This window comes from Manacus vitellinus, unplaced genomic scaffold (assembly GCF_001715985.3).
Source record: "Manacus vitellinus isolate BGI_N305 unplaced genomic scaffold, ASM171598v3 scaffold_16_pilon, whole genome shotgun sequence".
NCBI lineage: Eukaryota > Metazoa > Chordata > Aves > Passeriformes > Pipridae > Manacus > Manacus vitellinus.
Genome location: NW_021939189.1, coordinates 13,563,391 through 13,584,473, shown reverse-complemented (window position 1 = coordinate 13,584,473; position 21,083 = coordinate 13,563,391). Strand labels below are relative to the sequence as shown.

Below are 21,083 nucleotides of genomic sequence, written 5' to 3'. Positions count from 1 at the left end.
CCCATGGGAATGCTGAAATGTTGACATTTGGAGAGGCTGAAGGGCTTGAATTCCCAGCCCCTCTCCTTAGCGTTTTGCGGTGAAATTGTCTTTCATCCTGAGGGATGCTGATTCTGAAACACTGCAAGCAAAAAAACGGGGAGAGTGCTCATATCTCTCAAGGATAGCATTTCTGACAGGCTGAAGGCTGACCAGCACTGCCATATCAGCTTACACTCATTCATAGGAGCACGGTGTCAGTTTGCCACTGTATGAAATGGAACCTCTTCCTCTGCCTTCCCCCAGATGTGAGGGGAGGCTCAGTGGTGGGCGGTGCAGCAGAGGAATGTGTGGGGCCCCTCTGCTGTCCTGGGATGTGCTCTGCCGTGCTGCCCCTGATTGATGAGCTGGGCAGGCTGAGGTGAAGAGAGGGGTTTGCATTCTACTTAGGGGCTAGTTTTATTTTAGCCAGGAATAGCGTTTATTTATTTTTAGAGGTACATGACTGATAAATAGAGGTCTTACCCTTCTGCTGGCATCTGCAATGAAATTCATTGGTCAGAATGGGGCAGATTTATGCTTACAGTGCTGCAGGCTCTTGTTGCTCAACACTGAAATTGTCTTTTCTGCGTTGCACTAAGCGATTATTGCATTTTTGTTGTTCTTTGAGGAACCTTAGAATCATAGCAGTAAATCTGTAAATCTTTAATTTCCTATTTCTATTTTTCTTTGTGTAGGAGGGAGGGTTTTTTTGGTGTGGCTGTTCTTCTTTTTTTTTTTCTTTTTCTTTTTTTTTTTTCTTTTTTAAATGCCAGATTAGGATAGTTGTGAAGGGACACATCTTTTGTTGCGAAATCCTGCTTGTGTTCTGATCCTTGTCTTCATGTTGTAAAGTGCAAAACTGTGCTGCATGTTCCCTATGCAACAGTTGGGCTATTAAGCAGAACTAATTCTTCACAGAATGGCAGCAACTCCAAAGAAAGGCATCTGTAGGATTAAGCAGAGATACTAGAAGGCAATCACTTGGCAAACTGCTGAAGGAAAGCAGGCCTTGCAAGGGAGAAAGTGGTGTGTTCTTTCTCCTGAATGCAGGCAGCCACACAAGTAGAACAGCTTTGAAGCTGGTTAATGTGGCTTACTGTGTGCCTTTTCTCTCCTATTTCCTACGCTTCTTGTCTGCAGAAGAGCAGAGGGGAATTCCTTGATAAGTGCATTAGCATTTATTGTGCCTTCTGTGGCCACACACTGTTGCCTGGATGATAGATAGACTGAGAAGGGAAAACCCCAGCTGGGATGCCTTCAGAAGTGAAAAGATCAAATCTCTCATGGTTGTTTACATGGTTCAGTAGGGTATGGCAGTTACACCATCAATAAACTGTTGAATATATAGAACCACATATTTTCTAAGCCTCAATCTTTTAGTTCCTTTAAGACAGTGGTAATGATAACTCCTGAGGTGATATGTATGTCTGATTTCATTGGGAGGGGTGATAGTGGTATGTTTTTGGGTCTTAATAAATGATTGAGGTGTAGTAAGGCATTATGTGTGGTCATGTGAATAGCTTGCATCTGGCTGCAAGAGGTAGAAAGTGGCACTGCTGGAATATCATTACCTGCTTTGACCAAAGTAAAATAGAAAGACCTGGGTGTATTATCCTGTCCTTTCTTCTTTCACAGATAGGGAATTCTGATGCATGCCCTTGCATTGCAATTCTGGATCCTCATCTTGGTGTGGCTCTAAGAGCACCTGATGGGTGGGAGAACAAACTAAAATACTGTAGAATAAGGCAGTTGCGGGTTGGTACTTTGTCAGTGAGGATCTTCCTGTTATTTTCTGTAGCACATTGGTGCTGCCCAGGATCCCATTTATTGTCACATTAATATGTCATAGATAACAAACTCTGTGTCTGTTCCAGTGGTTTGAAGAAGTGAGGAGGCAACAGTACAGTCTCATAGTCACCTTGTCACATTGTACTTACTGTTTTGCATGTAAAAGAACTTTTTGATGGGTGTTTATTGACTTCTGAGGAGCCAAATTTCTTTGACTGTTTTGAGTTTTTTTTTCTTGACAGTGGACATTCTAGTTATGAACTCTTTCTGTTTGCACTTTGCAAAGTTTACAGTGAACATATACTGCCCATTTAGCAAAAGGAAAGAGCATCTTTCATAAAGTACAACATATCCTGAGATGAAATGATTGCTTTCATCCTTGAAAAAACTAATCAGTGTCAGAGAGACTCCTGATGCTCATTATAATAATTTTGAATCCACAGTTTTGCCCAAGAAGGGAAGCTTAGACAGCCAGCCACATTTTTAAGTGTTGAGAGTCTGTTGTACTATTTGATGGGTCCTGTGCCCAGAAAACAAACATTTATAGGACTGAAAGCCTCTGAGCCAATAGATAAATGGCAGTGGTAGGGTTGGCTTCTGCCTTCAGAGATATCTATATGTGCAGGAAGGGGTGCATTTCCAAAACTGTCTCACCAAAGGGAAGCTGTTCCAGAACCACATGCCTAATTTTTTTCTTTTTTTTCTTCTTCCCCTTTTTTTTTTTTCTTTTGGTCCAGAGCAGCCAAAGATGATTCTCTGTCTTTGAGACCCTGTCTCCTGACCTTGCATTTCTAAAGAGTTCTTGCAAGAGGGGAAGAAAGTTTTGTTTTATTTTTAATGGAAACAAGACCAAATGTGGCAAAATCAGGACAAGGAAAAGGCTCTTCTCAGTTTTGTGGGTGGTGAGTGGTGTTGGGATGTTGGGGTATTTTTCTTAAGTTTCTTCTCCTTTCCTGTCAACTGTCTTCAACACACATCCATTTAAGTCCTCTTCTCTTGATTTTCTGCACTAGAATAGATCAGAAACTTGCTCACAATAACTTCCATTCTGTACGTGGGGAAGATGATATAATTTCCTACTTTCTGAGGATACTATGAGAATGAAGGAATAAAAGGATATACTGCAGGAAAGAATAAATGAGTACATTTCCCTGAAAACCTAGTCCAGAATAGTCTAATTGACTTCAAAGTTTTCAGGAAGAGAAAATACTACACATGAAACTTCAGACTGGTCTTAACTTTGAGAAGCTGGTGAAAACTGTGTCTGTGGGTGGCCATGAAGGCTTTTACAGAATCTAGTCCCAGCCCAAATGGTGGAGAGCTTAGTGATCTTCAGTGGACATATTTGGACTTGGTTATTCCTGTACAGAGATTTTTTAAATGATCATTTGTCAGCCACTGAATTAGGAGCTTTAAAGAAAGGAGCAGGGGGACCTGAAAGTGTTAGAGGAAACAAATGAGATTGCAGCTGACATCTCCAAGGGAACTTTTGTTCAAGGGTGCTCAGGCTGTTGACCTCTTTGCTTCTCCATTTCATTGCCTTTAGATTACAGCATTCTTCAGCCCCAGAAAAGTAGTGGCTAGTTTGTGAATGGGCAAATGCCTTTTTTTGGGTGGAGGAAAGGCAATTATGGTGATTGCTACGCAAAGATTTTAATGCACAAAGAAATAGTTTTGCATTGTATTTTGTAAGTATGGGATTTGAGGCTAATGACTTATTTTCTTTTCTCCCTTCTTATCAGAGATTGGAGAGTAATTCCTGCTGATCTGCATCTTAGTTTGGAAATCATTGTCCAAACATTGCACTTCTCAGAGATCTGCCAGCAAGCTGGCAAGAATATGAAGGAGGAATGGAAAATTAGAACATACCATTGTTTCTTCATTTTTCCATTACCTTCTTTATTGCATTTCCTTCTCATTATTTAATTCCGTGGCAGAACTAAATGTATGGTAGGCCAGGAGTACATGTTTTTGCAATAAGGTGATGATAAGTTTTAGCAGAACTGTTCCCAGGTGGAGTTGCCTGGCAGTTTATTGGAGGTAAACTGCAGTAAGCTCTGCAAAGGAGCTCACCCTTCAGCTGAGCATCAGGGCCCTGAAGGAGATTTGTCCAGAGCAGAAGTAATGAATTGAGAATAGCAGAAAGGGCAGATGGCCCAAATCCTCACTCATTACCTCATCTGAGATCTTCTTGGTATTTATCAGTGAAAGCTTTCTGTAATTACCCCCATGTCCAGAGAGAATTTGCTGGTCCCTCCAAAATTCAGAATGTGATTTTGAAAGGGTTTTGCAGGCTAATGCCTCAGAAAGATTTGTTCCTCAGCTACAACTGCCAGTACTGTTCTGTGTGCTGAAACGTGAGGAGCACATGGTGTGAAGGACCAGTTTTGTCTACAGGCAACGTCAAATTTCATGGCCAAACCTGGCTCATTCTCTGAGCTTGTGTCTTTCACAGTGCAGAAATGGGATTTCTAATCTTGTTAGCTTTTTGCAATATTTGCACCTTTTGGATTTACTTTTTTTTATTGTTTAGGTTTGTGTTTCAGCTAAGTGTTGGCATACTTGGCACTCATATAAGAATTTTTTGGGGTAAAGATTAGTAAACCAAACTGGAACGACTCTCACTCCAATCTTTTTTCATTCCTTCTTCTGATCTCAACAAAGCAATACATGCCTGAGTTCTGGTGTAATGCACACATCATCTAGAAAATTGGGAAGGCACAGTATTTCCTCATTTAAGGGTCTCTTTCTCTCTAAGATAAGACCTTGATTCAAAGCTTATCAAGACTAACACTCCTACTGGTCAACAGGTTGGAAAAAATGAAGAAATATGAGTCAGCAGCCTTGGATGTCTGGCTTTCAAACTCTCCAGATTTGTGACTCTGAAATGCCTGTTTGCCAATAAGCTGTGCCAGGAGCTCCCAAAATGTCATCGTGCTTTGATGAAATCTGTCCTTTAGCTTGGGAAAAAAAAAAAACCAGATCCAAGTTGTAGTGCTAAGGTAGTGGCTCATAAAACTGCAGCTCTGTAGTTTCCCACTCTGCAGGGGATTCCAGAGCATCAGAACTGTCTCTGTTGAATATGATTTTGTTCTGTACAAACTGTAACTCTGATCCACCTTCCTTAGGATGTTAAAATGCCTACAAGGAGATTCTACATGGCAAATGTTGAAGAAAAATCTGTGGGATAGAGAGATTAAAAGAGGTCCCATATCAATTATTGATAATAGTGTCAAATCAATGTGGCAGTTTCAGTCTCGTTTAACCTCCCCGTTATTTAATTGTAACAGTCTGAGTCTGGGCTCCTTTTTCAAAGCAATTCTGAACTATCATCTTCAAAACTGCTGCTATGGTGTTCATACTGTCACAGTCTAAGAATTTCTTCGTAGTGGTAAAGTCATAGAGGAACATTTCTTTTATCTTTTCATTTTAGGAAGAGAAAATTGGTGTATTACATTTATCCTGTGAATATGTTTAACTGAAGAAATATCTGTGAAAATACACAGTGTAATCTGTTTCACAAAAAGCATAGTGATAGGATAAATGCTCTTTCCAGTAATCATAGCAGGTGTTTGTTCTCTGTTGCTGAACAATCTAGAGAGAGACTTTATTAAAAAAGTCATTACCATTATTATTATTTCTGTGACTATTTTTCATTTCAGTGTAGACTAAATGAAACATGACTTGTTACCATACCCAAATTTACATTTGTGTCTTGAACTAGAGTTTTTTATGGAAAAATTTTTGATAAATTTGAACTCAAGCCTTTTGCTTTGCTGCTAAAGAGAAGGATTTTCTTCCTCAGATTTGTTTTCAGTAAGTCAAGGCATAAACATTTCTTTTGTGGATGTTTCACTGCCACTTGGAGTGACTATAGAGGCGTTTTTCAATACTCTTCTTGAGGAAAACCTCCTGATTTTTCTGAGGCATTGGCAGGATATATTTAGAGCTAAATGTGCACTTAGATTTTTCTGTGGAATTTTCATCCTACCAGCATAATAGTTCTGTAAATACATGGGGTTTTTTCTCATGAAATGCTCTCTGCTAGCTACTGACCTTCATATTCACATGTTTCTGGAGAAAAATATTAACAAAGAACCTGAACAGCACTGAAATATTTCTGTATATTGTAAAATTAGCGTAAAAAGACTAATTTATGTGACAACCAAACCCTGCTTTGTGGCAATGTTTTTAATAAAAACTCTACACCTGGCTATAAGGCCTTTTAAACTGACAGGATACTGTGGTTTGAGGAGTCCTTTTCTGTATTTAACACTGCTGTTAGATTCCATCTCTCTTGTTTTTCTTTCTTTCTTCCTTCAGGTATTTCTCTTCTGTTACATAATATCTGAATTAGGTGTCATTCCCCTGCCCTCCCTTTTTAAGTGCAATCTCTACGTTTTCCAGGAAAATCATTTTCTTTTTCTTATTGGAAAATTGCCTGTCATCCTAATGGCAAACTAGTGTGTTTCTGTCATGTAATCTTAGGTCTATATCCTGTCTTCTTTCTAAGAGTGAGCTTTTAGGAACCAGCTTAATAGAACAAAGGAAAGACAGGAATTAAAGCTAAAATATGAAGCTGGGAAACAAAACAGAAAGGTAAAATGAATGCCCTTTAACAGGGATGGCCACATTTCCAGGCAATTCAAGCGAATACTGATTTTTAAAGTCGTGTCTAACAGTTTAGTGTTAGTACCTCATTAAAATCCAGGGATTAATAGCAGCAATCTCCTTGTTGCACATTAAAAGGATTTAGCTTAATTTGGGATTAGAGGGTGCAAGGTGCCATTCTAGCAAAGTTTTTCCCAAGGTATCAGTGAGGTGAAGTGGGATGGCTTAAAGATTGTGGTTTCTCTTGACTGTTGCAGTTACACCATATACACACACGTGTATGGGGTTTAAAATTGTGGTGAACTGGTTCAATAATCCTTTAAAATGTGTGCTGTCTTTGGAAGTGCAATTGTCTGGAAAAGCTTGTTTGAAATGTAAGGAAAGGCAGTTGGGAGTTACAGGTCTTTCTGGGAGTGAAAGTGTGGTTGGGCCCACGTTAGTTCAAGGACATTAAAATCTGTGGGTTCTGGGGTTAGAGATTCAGCCTGTAATTAAGACTTGCTTGTGTATTAGATAAGGATAATGTGCAGTATTCTGCTCTTCTCTCCTGCAAGGGCTCTGGGGTGTGCAGCATGAGGAGCTGGAACAGCACTGGCCATTATTCTCCTCCCTTTTGTACTACAGGTGTTCCTCAGCGTGCAAGTGAGAAGGACCAACATCTTGAGAGCCTTGAGTTATGTCTGAGAAAAGGCCTGGGATGATTTTATGAACACCACAGTCCCCTCCCTGTTTTTATATTTTGAGGAGAAGGAGAGGATGGTTGTTCAGCTGTTTCACTGCTATCAGTTGCTTTTTGTTAGGCTATAGCAGCTCATTAACATGTCAATGTGTGGTAGCCTCTACTGCCAGGGATTAATACAGAGAAAGAAAAAGACACTTTAAAAATTCTAGTGCAATAAGTTAAGCACCTGATACAGTGCTCTTCACAATTTTCATTGAGTCCTTAACATCTTGGCACTGAAATCAGCAGCCTGTATGATTTATTTGTTTACTTTGTGATGCTTTTAATTTTTTGGGGGAAAAAAAACCCACTAGTTTTCTTCCAATTAAGTTTAAGTGTCAGGCTTTCAGCACTGTACTTATCTATGGTTCTTGATTAAAACTAAGTATATGAAACTAAAGTTTTAAGCAATAGTAGCACAAAAAAATGCAATTCCAGAATATCTCTTTAAAATGCAAGGTTCTAGAAAAAGCATTTTTTAGTTAAGGTTGTTTTCTCAACCATTCTGGCAGAAATTAAAGCTAACAGCTGACTTTAGCAAAAAAAAAGCTACATTTCCAATTTATCAGAAGAGTTAAATCTCTGGCAATTTACAGGATTGCCATTACCAGTATGGTGTTTGAATTACAGTCTTTTATTACAGTCATCATGAACTGACACTTTTCCTTTGTGCCTGAAAGGGCCAAATGTGTTCTGGATGATATCACTTCCTCTTACAGATGGAACTCCCTTCCATCTCAAACTCAGTTGTTTGCCTTAAATAATAGCCATTAGAGGAGGAAAAGGTCTGTGCAGACAATGAGTGAGATAAAGTCTTTGCAGATGCAGATGCCTCCCTTGTTTGCCTACTCCATGCCAACACATTTCCATTTAGCAACCTCACCTGATCTTAACGAGATGGAGCTAAAACTTCTTCCTGCTTTTTCTGTTCTTGCTGATTAATGACTGTAATCACCCCTTGTTCTCTCTGATATCTTCTTTGTATAAGACCGTCACTTCTCTTTTCAGTTTCTTTTCCTGAAGCTAATCAGGTCCCAACTCTTTTAATCTTTCCTTACAGGTGAGGTTCTGTTTTCTTCTGAAATCTCACATTTTTATGCTTCACATTTTAAAAGTAGTAATTCTAGGTCAAACAACACTTGATAAAACTTTTAAGGGTGAGTGTAAAAACAATCACTGTGCTTGTGGTAACACATACAGAATGCCCTTTCACAGTAATGCCTTTTCACTCAGTTATGAAAATCTTTACTCATATTGCTCTATTAGTGTGACATTCACCTCTGAACTGCATGTACTAAGCAGAATTTTACTAGCATCAGCTGGGAAACTCAGGAGAGATTCACCCATTAGACCACTTGATGACAGCTCCAGCTCTGTGTACTCCGAGTCCTTGTTCAGAAATGAGGGGAATAGTGATGGGTCTGGATCTGTCGGTGTATACTCATATAAAGGTTATTCCCAATCCAGATCCAGACTGAAGTGTGCCATTTGAGTAAAAATAATTGGAAATGTGTGTCTATATAGCCAAAAGGCAATGGCACAACTTCTTTTATAATCTGATTTAAGCCTTGCTCCTGCAAGAACTGAGAAATTGCACAAAACTCCAAGAAAATATGTGCAAATTGGCTTTGGCACCAAAACTATTTCAGAGAGAGAGCATCACAAAAATTAGATCAAGAAAGAAAAGTTGTCATGTGCTGCCCTGAAATCCATTTCTTTGGAAAAACTGCTAGACATTTTCTTTAATATACAAGTTTATTCTTCTCAAGTGAAACCTCTTCACCTCAGAGTTTAATGGAAAGATTCTTGGTTTCCACCTGAAGGGTTAGGGCTATTGTGAAATTCTCAGTAGCATTAACACATACCTTCTACAAATGGCATTATGCACTTTTGTTCTTTCCAGCTGAGCAGTTCATCCCCTTGAGTGGCCATTATCTCTTGAGAAACATTAAGTGGTCACTGTCGTGTGCTGCCGAGTTTCTCAATATTTGCTGCATTCTGGTTCGTTGAAAACTGTGCTGCTGTTTCAGTTCAGGGGTTTTATCTTCCATCCTTTCTTTATTTTACAATTGTAGTACAGTCTTGGGCTAGTGTCAGCTGTGATGGAACAGTAACAAACATGTAGGTTGTCGGACTTTCTTTCGCCTTTTAAGAAAGCTCATTCTGGAAATCACTGCATGACATGAAGTGTGTGAGTAGAAAGTGCAGAGTGTAAGGGAACAGGTCACCAGATTTGTGTGGCAGCAAACTTCAGGACTTCATTTCAGGAGTAAATGAAATGGGAGTGTGTTGTGTTTCTTCTTTTTAAGAATTAAAGTGAGTGGAGGACTGCTGCTGCATTTAAACAAACAAGCAAAAGGTGTGAGGAATGAGCTTCTTAAGTTTTAATTTTTGTACCTTAAATCTGTGTAAACCTGTTTAGGTACAGAGGAAGTTTTCGCAGGCATGCAGGATAGTGTTCAATCCCAATATATGGTGCAGGAGTCATCAGCAGTGGTTCTCTAACACTTAATCAGTGTTTAATCACAGCAAGTAATCATTTGGGTTTTGAACCTGTGGATGTTTTTCTCAATGGTAAACAAGGGAACTCCTACCAGAACTGAAAACTGATTTCTCTCTGCATAGGTAACATTGATGGCATAAACCACACAGTTCTGTCTTGCAAAGATATTCATACTCAAAAGTAACTACACAAACACACTTTCCCATCACACACATTACAGGAATTTATAAAATAGATACAGTTTCTAAATATTGTTTTCTGGTTCATTTGGCAGCATTTGGTATCTTGCAGGTTAAAAAGGATGGCAGCATCAGCTTTTCAATGTAGCATTGAATCGTTTTCTTTTGGCTATAAATCTGGGAACAAAATGATTAAATAGACTGCAGAAGAGGGGAGGAAAACTCAAATAAAAAGGCACTTACATTTATTGCATTTTGCAGGGTTGTTTTTGGGAACAACGTATGTCTCTTGAGATTTTGTTTCTTATCCATTTTATAGAGCTCTGGCCTCTTAACAGCACTGCTTTAATGACTTGTTCTTGGGGTTCTGAGCTGGAATCAGCACTTGCCATGAAAACAAGCCTGTTACAAAGAGGTCAGGTTTCACGAGACAGCAATAGACTTGTAAAAACAGATTTTACTGGAACAAATAAAGTCAGAATTAAGAAGAAACCAGAGTTTTGCATAAAGAAACAAGATACAGAAGGAGCAAGTATTGAGCTAAACTGATAGACAGTGTATAAATTTAGATGAGAGGTAAGTGGGGATTTTTTGTTTCTAAAACTGTGTTTAGTGACATTAATAAGTTTTTCTGAATATTTTATGCAGTTCTTCGTAGTTCTGACTTTTGCTTCTTTAAAGATGAACTTTCATTGGAAATACATTGTTCCTGCTGAGGTAGAAAAATGTTCATTACATGTCAGCTTCAATTAACAACTTTCACGGGACTTTCTAAATTCTGTAGCTGAACCTGTTCTTGCCTGCTATAATAATTACATTTTGTGTTCTGTGAAATACTAATTGCCCTCAGTTTCCTTTGTTGTTCTTGAGAGTCTCACTTCTGTCTTTGATCTTCAGCTGTAATGTACGGCATGCATGGAAATAAATCATTCTCTGTATATACATAAATGAAAACCAAATATTGTAGTTTTGTTGTCTCACTCTGTCCCTTTAAATAATCATACCAATATAAGGAAATTCTGGATGCTGTTTTTTTGGTTCCAATGGAGATGAAACTTCTAAAGGTGTGTAGGAGCTTTGCTTCAGTAAGACTGTGTGATTACCTTTCTGTCTTGTTAAAATGATCCCTTTTTATGCCAGTGGTGGTGCAGCTGTGCTACAGGATGGCTCTGAAACTCATGTTGCGCTGGTTTGGGTTGTTCTTATAATCTATGCCTTTATTACATTCTTAGAGACTTTATTTTGAAATGTGAGCAGACTTGTCTAGGTTGCTGCATCATACTTTCAGTAAATAAATGAAGAATGCAAAGCACTGTATTTTCTGTTAGAAAATCTGTTAAGAACAGCACTAGGGAAATTCTATTTTAACTCCAGGTGAACACATATTGTCTGTGTAGGGAACAATTAAAACAGAGAAGGAGGGCAGGGGTTAAGAAAGACAAGCCTGGATGCCTTTTTTTCCTCCTCCTTTTTTTTTTTCCCTCCGCCTCTCTTCTGTGGTGGAAGACTACAGGAGAGTTGGATTGCAACAAATTCAGCATAAAACAAATGCAGAAGGTTTAGAGTCATGGGAATAACTTGGTGCAGGTCATTTGACTTGTACTGAGTCTGTTCTGTGAAGCTGAGCTTTTGCAGGTAGGCGAGGACCTCTTATGTCTCTTTTTTAGTTCTGATAATTCCTTTTGCTCTCAAAAGAAAATCTGTTTAAAGGGAGAACTGCTTTTGTGTTTCCCCCAACAGGCTTTAAATGTAAGACTTCTGTTGTGACATCTTTATGCAAGTTGTGGGGGTTTTAATGTGCTTATTCTTGAATTTGGTACTGCCCAAAAGGGAAAGAAAGAACAAACAGTGGAACGTGGGGAACTGGGTTAAATTCTGCTGGTGAGAGAGGCCAGTTCTGTCTGTGGTGAAGGTGAACAGTGTGTGTGGAGTTGTGGACACCTGCTGCCAAAATCACGGGGTTGGTCATCAAATGAGTACCAGGAGCATCTCTGCTTTCATTCTGGGTGTGTGAACCACATTTGAGATGCCAGACCTGGTTTCCAGTGGTCATGGTGTTTGCATCACGTGGCTCCAACTGCCTTCAGGTGGTTTTACTGTACAAGGTGGTTCTGTTGTCTTGTTAATCACAGTCTTTGGGACATCTGTTCACAAAGCTGCAACACTTTCACTCTGCTGGTATGGCTGGGGACACTCATTCCTGCAGTGCTGGTGCAACTCCAGGAATGCAAAAAGCAGATTTATTCAGACCTGGGAAGTGAAATAGGCATATCACTAACAGGAATCTTGAAGTTATGTAGTTAGGCCCATGTTGGGAGTTAATTTGCACGTGGAGAGGAGAGCAACCAGGTGAGTTTGCATTTCCTTCACACTCCAGTACTAATATATGGATGCTGTACAGGAGTTTGAAAATGGCAGGGAGGAGCCTGGTGTGCATCAGTACTGACTGTGGCATCTATGCAGAAGGGCATTACTGAGAACGTGTTAGAGTAAATAGAATGAAAAAAAGGTATCGATTATAAACAAGTAAAATAGAGAAATTATTTAAATACAAAGCTTGAATATTAAGAGATGGGTAACTTAGTGTTAGTTTATTGAAATAATGTGTCTGTATAATTTATACAGGAGTGGAAATTTAGTTAAAATCTGATTTTTAGAAAAAAAACCCAAATAACTACCACTGAGTTTACAGAGATTGTTCCCTCTGCAGTTACAGGGGGTAGAAATGTGTGTGAAATTACTTGTGTTGTTATCCAGAAGGAGTTCCTTCTGAAGAGTTGTGCTTTCCATTAGCCATGTTGTAAGTGGCAGTAAATAAGCAATTAATTAGGGGGTTTTGTATTCCTTTCCCTTTGGCTTTTATTTTTTGAGTAAAGAAATTCAACTACTGATGGCTTTCCTAGCTGTCTGTTGGCTGGAGGTTATTTATTGATCTGCCACTTCAGTTGGCTCGATTTTGTGAACTCCTTAAGTTGCAAATGCTCAAAATCACATTGCTGCTCTGTGCATCAGGCATCTGCGTGGTGACTGCTCGGGTTGTTGGGATAAAAGTGTTTTTGCATATTTAAGCTTATTTTGAGACCTTTATGGGGTTTTGGTTTCTTTTTCTTACCACACATGAACTTGTACAACTCTGCAGATGCTTTTACTAAAGCGAGTATTGTTAAGGGACTGAAATCTGACTGTCAGGAACCAAATGTTGTTTCAGAAATTTTCTATTGCAGTCAGTTTTTATTTTTTTTTTAAGCGTAACAGGACCAGTCCCAAACTAGTTGAATTGACTTGAACTTTGTTAGTTTGATAATTGATACGGTTTCCAGCTGCATGCCAGTCAATTTGTATGCTTAATTCTATTTCATTTTTTTATGCTTTAGCTTAAAGCAAAGTTACTTTAAGTAAGCCTTCAACCAATGAAAACATGCTATTGACCAAAGTTGACAAGGTACTTAGATCCACCTTTTTTTGCATACAGGAAAAAAAAGGGCTATTGAAGTATTTCTAGGTGTTTTTATAAGTTGATCTGTGAACTGGAGTTTGATTTAATCGGGAATTTGTTTTCACTTTAGCCCATTAACTTTTATGTTCTCTTATTTTTAGCCATTTCTGCATTTGAAGTCCAGCCACTTTCAACTGAGGTCCAAGAGGGTGGAGTAGCTCGATTTGCCTGTAAAATAACAGCAAACCCTCCTGCCACTGTGACATGGGAAGTGAATCGAACAACTTTACCTTTAGTCATGGACAGGTATGGAGAGTTGCACGTTTTACGGTGTAATTTATTTTTTGCTATCATTTTGACCCTACTACAAGAAGAAAATTGGAATACTGGCAGTGCCACTACATAAGCAAGTTTCCATGTATATAATATGGCAACTATTAAAATAACTGGTAATAATTGTGTTGCTAATTAATTTTGAATAGGTGCTGTGAGTGCAGACTAGAGTCACCTGCTATTGTTCACACAATAATCAGTCACCTTTGAATTCTTACTGGTGAATTTTGTATGAAATTTGCATCCTCAGGAATGGGAATTGCAGTGGGGAATGGAATAAGTGAACTTTGGCTTTGGGGGTGCTTTGAACTAGCAAGATTGCTTTCACTGAAGAATTGATGCTGAACCTATTTTTCTTTAGAGGAACAATAAAGAATTATATGTGCAAAAAACTGAGTTAAAACAGTTGATGGCAGGGAAATTCTGTGCTAGGGGACTTCTCTTGAGCTGATTAATTTGAAGCATACAGCCTGCTCCCTGCTAGATTCTTTCCCTGTCCACTTTGTATTCCTTGAAGTGACTCCCATCCTTTTTGACATTTAACTTTGGTTGAACATGTCTAAGATACCTGCCATGCAAAGAAAGGTGAAAAGAGAAAATAAAAACTGACACCATAGATGGGTTTCTGGGAACCATACACTAGTTATGCCCCTATATCAGAACACGCTATAAAAAATCAGCCAGTCTGAATAGTAGGAATGTAGTAGCTGGCTAAAGAAGGTTGGAATGGTTCCTTCTGAGGGTGAGAAAAATCTGCTTCTTGAAAGTAAATTCCTCTGCTCTCGTCTTGGTGCTGGGGGGAATTTCGCCTGTAGGTCAGAAATGCAGGGGAGTGAGTCATGGATCGGGAATGTTTCTGAGTCTGCAGGCTGCTGTTCCCAGGTCAGTGTAGCAATGGCTGTTTGTAAATCAAGCAGTTAATTCCATGATGATGTTCACTGGCTGAACGTTGATCTACATTTCTGGTTTTGGTTTCTATGACAGGATAACAGCTCTGCCTACAGGAGTTCTTCAGATCTATGGTGTGGAACAGAGGGATGCTGGGAATTACCGATGTGTTGCCACAACAACAGCCAACAGACGTAAAAGCACCGAGGCAGTGCTGAGTGTTATCCCAGGTACTCACCACCTGAGGGTTTTTGGATGTCATCATGTTCTTTTTTATGTTGTAGCAAAAACTCTTAAGATGCTTGAAAGAGCTGTAAGTGTTCTCTGAACCACTTGTCCAAATAATAATTTTGCCTCCTTTTATCTTGTGGCTAAAATATTGTTCAGTGTAGGTTTCCACAATTACTGAATAAGATTTTGGTTTAAATTTAACTTTCAGTATCCTTAAAAAAAAGTTTTATTTCATATTTAATTGAAATTTTTTTAAATTGTTCTCACTTCTTTTTCTTTTTTTCCCCTCCTGCAAAGCCTCTGACTTGAAGCCTTTTCACAAGCCATCCATAATAGCTGGTCCTCAAAACATTACAGCATCTCTTCATCAAACTGTCATACTTGAGTGTGTAGCCACAGGGAACCCAAAGCCAATCATCTCATGGAGCCGATTAGGTGGGTCTCAAAACTACAGCATGCAACCTTCAGCCTGTGGAGAGGAAGTAAAACTGGAAAGAAAGGATTCGAGCAATTAGGTTACTGTTCTGAGGCTTCATGTAGCAGGTTAGGGTAGGATAAGTGAAACACTTTTAGTTCCATGCTTCCGTGCTGCTTTTAAGAAGCCCCGAGGTTTTCTGAGGCTTTAGACTCTGTTTCTGCTGTCAGTCCCTCACTGACCCAGCCAGGGTGGGCACAGTGACAGGGAGGGTGGTGACCTCCAGGGATCTGTGACTGGAGTAGGATCAGTGGTGAGTTAGGGCAGGTTGGGGTGGTTGCATCCTGTGAAACAGTCCTGTAAATGTTTCTCCCACTCTTCTTCTTAGAAACCCTGTGTGAATGTGGTTTGGACCTTGTGTTAATGGACCATTTGGACTATGAGTAGGTGTAGACAAACCCAGAATAGTCTGGAAGGGGAAGAAGGGGAGAAGAGGGATGCAGTAAGAATAATTACATTCAGCAGTGCATTGTATTTTTTTCATGAAAACTACCTTGTTTTTATTCTGGCATGTACCTAAATGCAAAAGTCAGGACTGTATGTGTAGAAACAAATCATGAAAAGTTTTCCTCCATTTTTATTTCTAAAAGTGTGAGAAATAAATGTATCTTTCCTGTTTGATTCAGTGGCTCTTACAGACAAACAAGCAAGAAAAAAGTTTCCCTAATAGTCATAGAGCATTTGCTGGGAAAATAGAAGAAAATACACTGTAATCAAACATACTGATTTTATCCACGGCATAATTCAGAGATGGATGATCACTGTTTGTAAAGATGATGTGGATGTTGGTAGTGATGAACTGAAACATAGTGCAAGGCAATTGAGGAGCCTAATTGGGAAAATGGCATTAGTTTTTTAGCTGTGATGGTGAATTTCAGATATAAACCACTTATGAAGTGGTGAGGCCCAACCATCTGAATGGTCAGATAACTGGAGCAAAGAGCAAAGTAAATGCAAAATCAAAACCTCTGAAGGTTCATCTGTGATTTCCTTTGCATCTTTTGACTTTTAAACTCTAACCTATGCTATTACTGCCTAGACAACCCTATTCAGTGAAGGTATTTAGATACGTTGAAGAACCTTGTGACCCACTTCTGCTGCTTTCCCAAACAGACCATAAGTCCATTGATGTGTTCAACACCCGTGTCCTTGGCAACGGGAACCTGATGATCTCTGATGTGAAGGGGCAGCATGCAGGTGTGTACGTCTGCCGGGCCACCATCCCAGGCACTCGGAACTTCACGGTAGCAATGGCAACTCTCACCGTGCTGGGTAAGCTGCCCTGAGTGTCAGTGGGTTTTAACATCCTGTGGCTGTGTTTTTGAGCTCTGCTGTATACTGGGATCACTTTTCATCCAAAACATCACGCAAGGAAAGACTGCAGAGATTAAACAGATCACAGAACTGTGGCTGCCTTCTTCTGTCTGTTGACTTAGATGAGAAGTGTCAGATACTCGGCGTCTGAGTCATGAACTGGCACTTGGAGATACCCAGGTGCAATGTTTGCTCTGGGAAGACAGGCTTTCAACACAGAAAAGGATCCTGCAGTCAAGCAGAAATATGTGATATAAATCTATACTTCAAGAACAGTATGTCATAGGCTGAGGTTTGATTTGTTTCTATGGGTAAATGCATAAATAAAAATGTGTAGAAATATGACTGTGCAGATAGTCTGTATCCTTAAACAAATGTGCTTTGTTAATAAGGAAGGTGCTTTTTGCATGGGTGTATGTTTATTTGAGAGGCCTGAGGAGAGAGGTTTGTGTGTAGAAAATTAATTATTATTATGACCTTGCATTTTTGGGGCTCAATATTTTAAAATTATTTTTTCTCCTTGTTACTTATTTGTAGCTCCACCTTCATTTGTGGAATGGCCGGAAAGCTTAACAAGGCCTAGAGCTGGTACTGCTCGTTTTGCTTGTCAGGCAGAAGGAAATCCTGCCCCTAAAATTTCATGGTTAAAGAATGGAAGGAGAATACACTCCAATGGTAGAATAAAAATGTACAACAGGTAAGACTGTAATTGCTGTATGAGAGCTGCGCTACCAAAAGATGAAATTCCAGTAACTATATGTAGCCAATCAAGATACAGCTCAACTAAACCTGAAATCAGACATTAAATGGAGTCAAGGGCATTTCCTTGGCAGAAGGAATGCAGATTAGTCAACCCCTAAAATCAGTAAAGCTTATGTGATTATTGCAATACCAGGCAGGGTGGGTGGGCAGGATGAACTGAAGAGTTTCACCACAAAGTTACTTTAGATATATAGAGTGTAGCAGAATATTGCTACTGCTTCTGTAAAGTGAGCAGTTTAAGGTTCTGCGTTTTGCAGGGAGGGAATAGATGTGCAGGTTGGTTTTAACTATGCCTGGCTTTGCAGGCAGAAACAGAAACACAGCTGGTTTGAGGAACACTTCAAGCTGCTAAATTTCACAGCTGGGTGTCCATTTCTGATAGAAGAGTTTGTGGCCCTAAACTTAGGAAGCAGAGGCAAACTTACCTGTTGTTGAGCTAAGTTTATCCAAGATGTGAGCTTTTTTTCCCTACCTTTTTCTTCCTTTTGGATCCAGTAAATTGGTGATTAACCAGATCATTCCTGAAGACGATGCCATTTACCAGTGCATGGCTGAGAATAGCCAGGGATCTATTCTCTCAAGGGCCAGACTTACTGTGGTTATGTCAGAAGACAGGCCCAGTGCACCTTACAACGTCCATGCTGAAACCATGTCAAGCTCAGCAATCCTGCTGGCGTGGGAGAGGCCCCTCTATAACTCGGACAAAGTGATTGCATACTCGGTGCATTACATGAAAGCAGAAGGTAAGCAGCTGCATTTAAATACTATCTAATGATTTGTATGTGACAAGAAGAACTTGAATGTCCTTGCAAAGACTATTGGATTTGAATGGTTCATATCCAGGGCTGCATCAGAGCATAGCAGCACATACATGTGTATTGTAATCAACAGTCATACCTGGGGAAAAATGCCTTTGCCCCATCCTCTCATTTTGTGGGACTGAGTGTTCTTCCAACTCACCCTTGTCTGATGGCTCCAGTGAGCAGATTCTGAAGTTAGAAGTGGACTTTAAAACCTGGGGCCTCCATACTGCTATCTGGATTTCCCTCTGTCCTCAGCAGACCAATCTCTTCTGGGTGTGCTTGGCAGGGAAGAACAAGCATACAGCAGGGTCTTGGAGGCTTACAGAGCTGAACTTTTCACCACAGACTTCTCTTTTGTCTAGGTCCCCAAATTCTTATGACTTTACCAACTTTCATGTATTTTGGAGTAGAATAGTTGATACTTTGTCTTACCTACCTTCTCTTAGAATGAATATTGACCGAGTGGTAAAATCCACTCTCCTTTCACCTTTGGTCTTCTGTAATGACAAAAGTATAATCAAACACTAAAATGTGCTGAATAGCCATGAATGGTTTATCCCAGTCTCTGAAATTACATACAAATTCCTGCATGAAAGAGAATGAGTAGCTGGAATAAAAAGAGTAACTAGACACTATAAAATCCCTTAGTATTATGTAATTTCTTTAAGAGATATCTAAGGTGATAGGAAACAACCATTTTTCAAAAGCAGAAGCAATTGATAAATTACTTGAAAAATTGTTAGGTGCTTAAAGTAAGCAACTCTGTTTTCTAGGAGTGATTTCTTTTTCCATTTCTATTCAGTAAGTGGTTTATTGAAGGACAGGACTGCAGATGCTCAGCTCTGTGTGGAATACCAGCCTGCCATCTGCTAAGCAGAGGACAGGAAGGACAGCTTAATTGCTCTAATACTGATGCAGGAATAGCTGCCTTTGCTTTTGCAAGTGGGATATTTCAGGACACAAGAGAATTTTGTCTGAAGGAAGGAAGGAAGGAAAGAGTTTTAAAAGATAATGAGGACAAGAGGTGTGGGAAATTACCCCCTACTCTTTCAGTCACTGAGGTATTGTGCTTGCAATCCCCTCTTAAAGCTCATATGAATAAAGTCACACTAGATAAGTTATCTGGATAATTGTAGAGAGCAGAGACCAGGTAACTTCAAAGAAAACTGCAGAACTGTCCTCAGGGAAGTGTGTATTTGTGCAGGAAATACTCTTGCACAGTAGTGAAAGGAGTTATCTTCTGGAATGTCTTCTGCAAAATCGTTTTGCAATCTCTGCTTTACTTGCTTGCTTATCCAAAGGTTGTATTCTGTGGAATGAGATTGTAGCTTGTCTTGGTTTAAAAAACAAAACTAACTTCAAACAAAAGCAACCAACCAAGCAGAAACCTGTGATTTATTTGAACTTGCTTTCTCAACTACCCTTTTTTTTCATCTTTCCTGACTGTCTTGTGATATTTACTTTATTTAATGTAATGCTGTTATGCATCCTTTCATGTTTGTGAAGAAATCCACACAGAGAGAGTGGAGAGGGCTGTTTAAGAGGTGTAATTAGGGTGATGGGATTCAAAATGTAGATGATCTGCATGAATTTTTAATTTGGTAACATGACTGTGTAGTACCAGAAGTTTGCATCAGAACATAAAAAGCACTTTTGTCTCATTTTGTAGAAAAAAGTGCTGAGCTTCAAAGGCTCTGGATTATTATGTATTAATGTAAATGTTTTGTATGAATGTATAGCTTTCATTATTCCTTTCAGCTTGTCTTTCCCCACTCCACTCTCACACCCTGTTTCTGACCCTAGTAAAGGTTAAAAATGGTATCAGGTATATCTGACGTAAATAGATTTTATCTTGCTCAAATCTTCTCGTGTGTAACTTTTTTCCTTATACATTTATGTTCATGTATTGCCCTCTTGTTTTAGTTAGGAACCTCATTTGAAAGCATGAGTAAAAACAGTATTGCCAAAGGAAAACAGTGCTTGCTAAGTCTCCTGAGTTGTACTGATGCTTTATGATTCCATAAACTCTTAAACAGAAAGCAAAAATGGGTAATGCATGAATGATATGCAGTTTTATGTTTTTTCTGTAGACTTCACTATGTGGTAGGTGCTTTGATTACAAAAGATACCATCTCTCATCATTAAATTTCACAACCTGAATATTCTGATGTTTCACTGTAAAAACAAGTTCACATTCTCTTTCCTATTACAAAAAAAAAAAGTTAGTGTTTTAATCAAGTTAGTTGAAGAAACTAACAGGTGTGGGTTTTGTGTTTTTGTTTTTTGTTTCTTTTAGTAGAATATTTTACATTCAAATCGGGGTCATAGTAGCAAGAAGAATAAGGGTCTGATGAGCGTGCATGTTGGAGTGTGTTAATTCCTTGTTAGTGATTTAGAAAAGGCACAAAGGGAACAGTGATTGTGGTGGAAGGCAAGCCTTGTTCTCTATTATGGCTGTTTCATTAGGGCCTCTGCATGAGGCCTAGCAATCCATTCAATGAGAGAACAAGTCCTTTTAATTTGAGCTCAAGGATCTTGTTTAGCAGGTCAGAAATCGTGCCTTGCAATTCCTAATTAACAAGCCATTAACTAGTCTGTTGTGAGATGCTCGTAATCTTGTCTAATTAAAATGCTATCAAGTTAATTCATAAATGTGGGAAAACTTAATGGTGGAATTTGCCTTTCGTTTTGTTTATAAATTCAGCGGTGAAGAGGAGGAGCTGGCTCTTACAGAGTTTTGATTAAGGTGACATGCACTTGGTGTGAATTGTTCGTTAACACAGCAGCTTTCACCACACTTGGTCCACTTCATAGCCTTCCTCTATAGGAATAAAGCCCAACAAAGACAAGGACTGCTGCCTGCATTGCTATGCATATTTTAATGTGAATTGCTGACAATTTTTTTCTTTTTTTTTTTTTTTCTTTCTTTTCTAACAACTTGCTAAGGAGCCAAACATTTTTGAAGCTCATTCTGGTCTGTTCTTATTGGCCTTTCTCCAAATTGAGGAAAAAAACCCG

The 21,083-nt window shown here is 39.2% G+C and overlaps 1 protein-coding gene across 1 annotated transcript in view; it reads left to right on the top strand.

Annotated features, from left to right (window-relative positions):
* The window catches only part of PRTG (protogenin), a gene marked incomplete at its 5' end in the record, with an annotated part of 76,199 nt that overhangs the window by 16,969 nt on the left and 38,147 nt on the right, over positions 1 to 21,083 (top strand). Inside the window, 6 exons of the mRNA XM_018069501.2 lie at positions 13,421 to 13,565; positions 14,577 to 14,710; positions 15,009 to 15,146; positions 16,300 to 16,458; positions 17,038 to 17,197; positions 17,758 to 18,005. Of these exons, the coding sequence (XP_017924990.2) occupies positions 13,421 to 13,565; positions 14,577 to 14,710; positions 15,009 to 15,146; positions 16,300 to 16,458; positions 17,038 to 17,197; positions 17,758 to 18,005 (984 nt within the window). The remainder of the gene's footprint in view (positions 1 to 13,420; positions 13,566 to 14,576; positions 14,711 to 15,008; positions 15,147 to 16,299; positions 16,459 to 17,037; positions 17,198 to 17,757; positions 18,006 to 21,083) is intronic.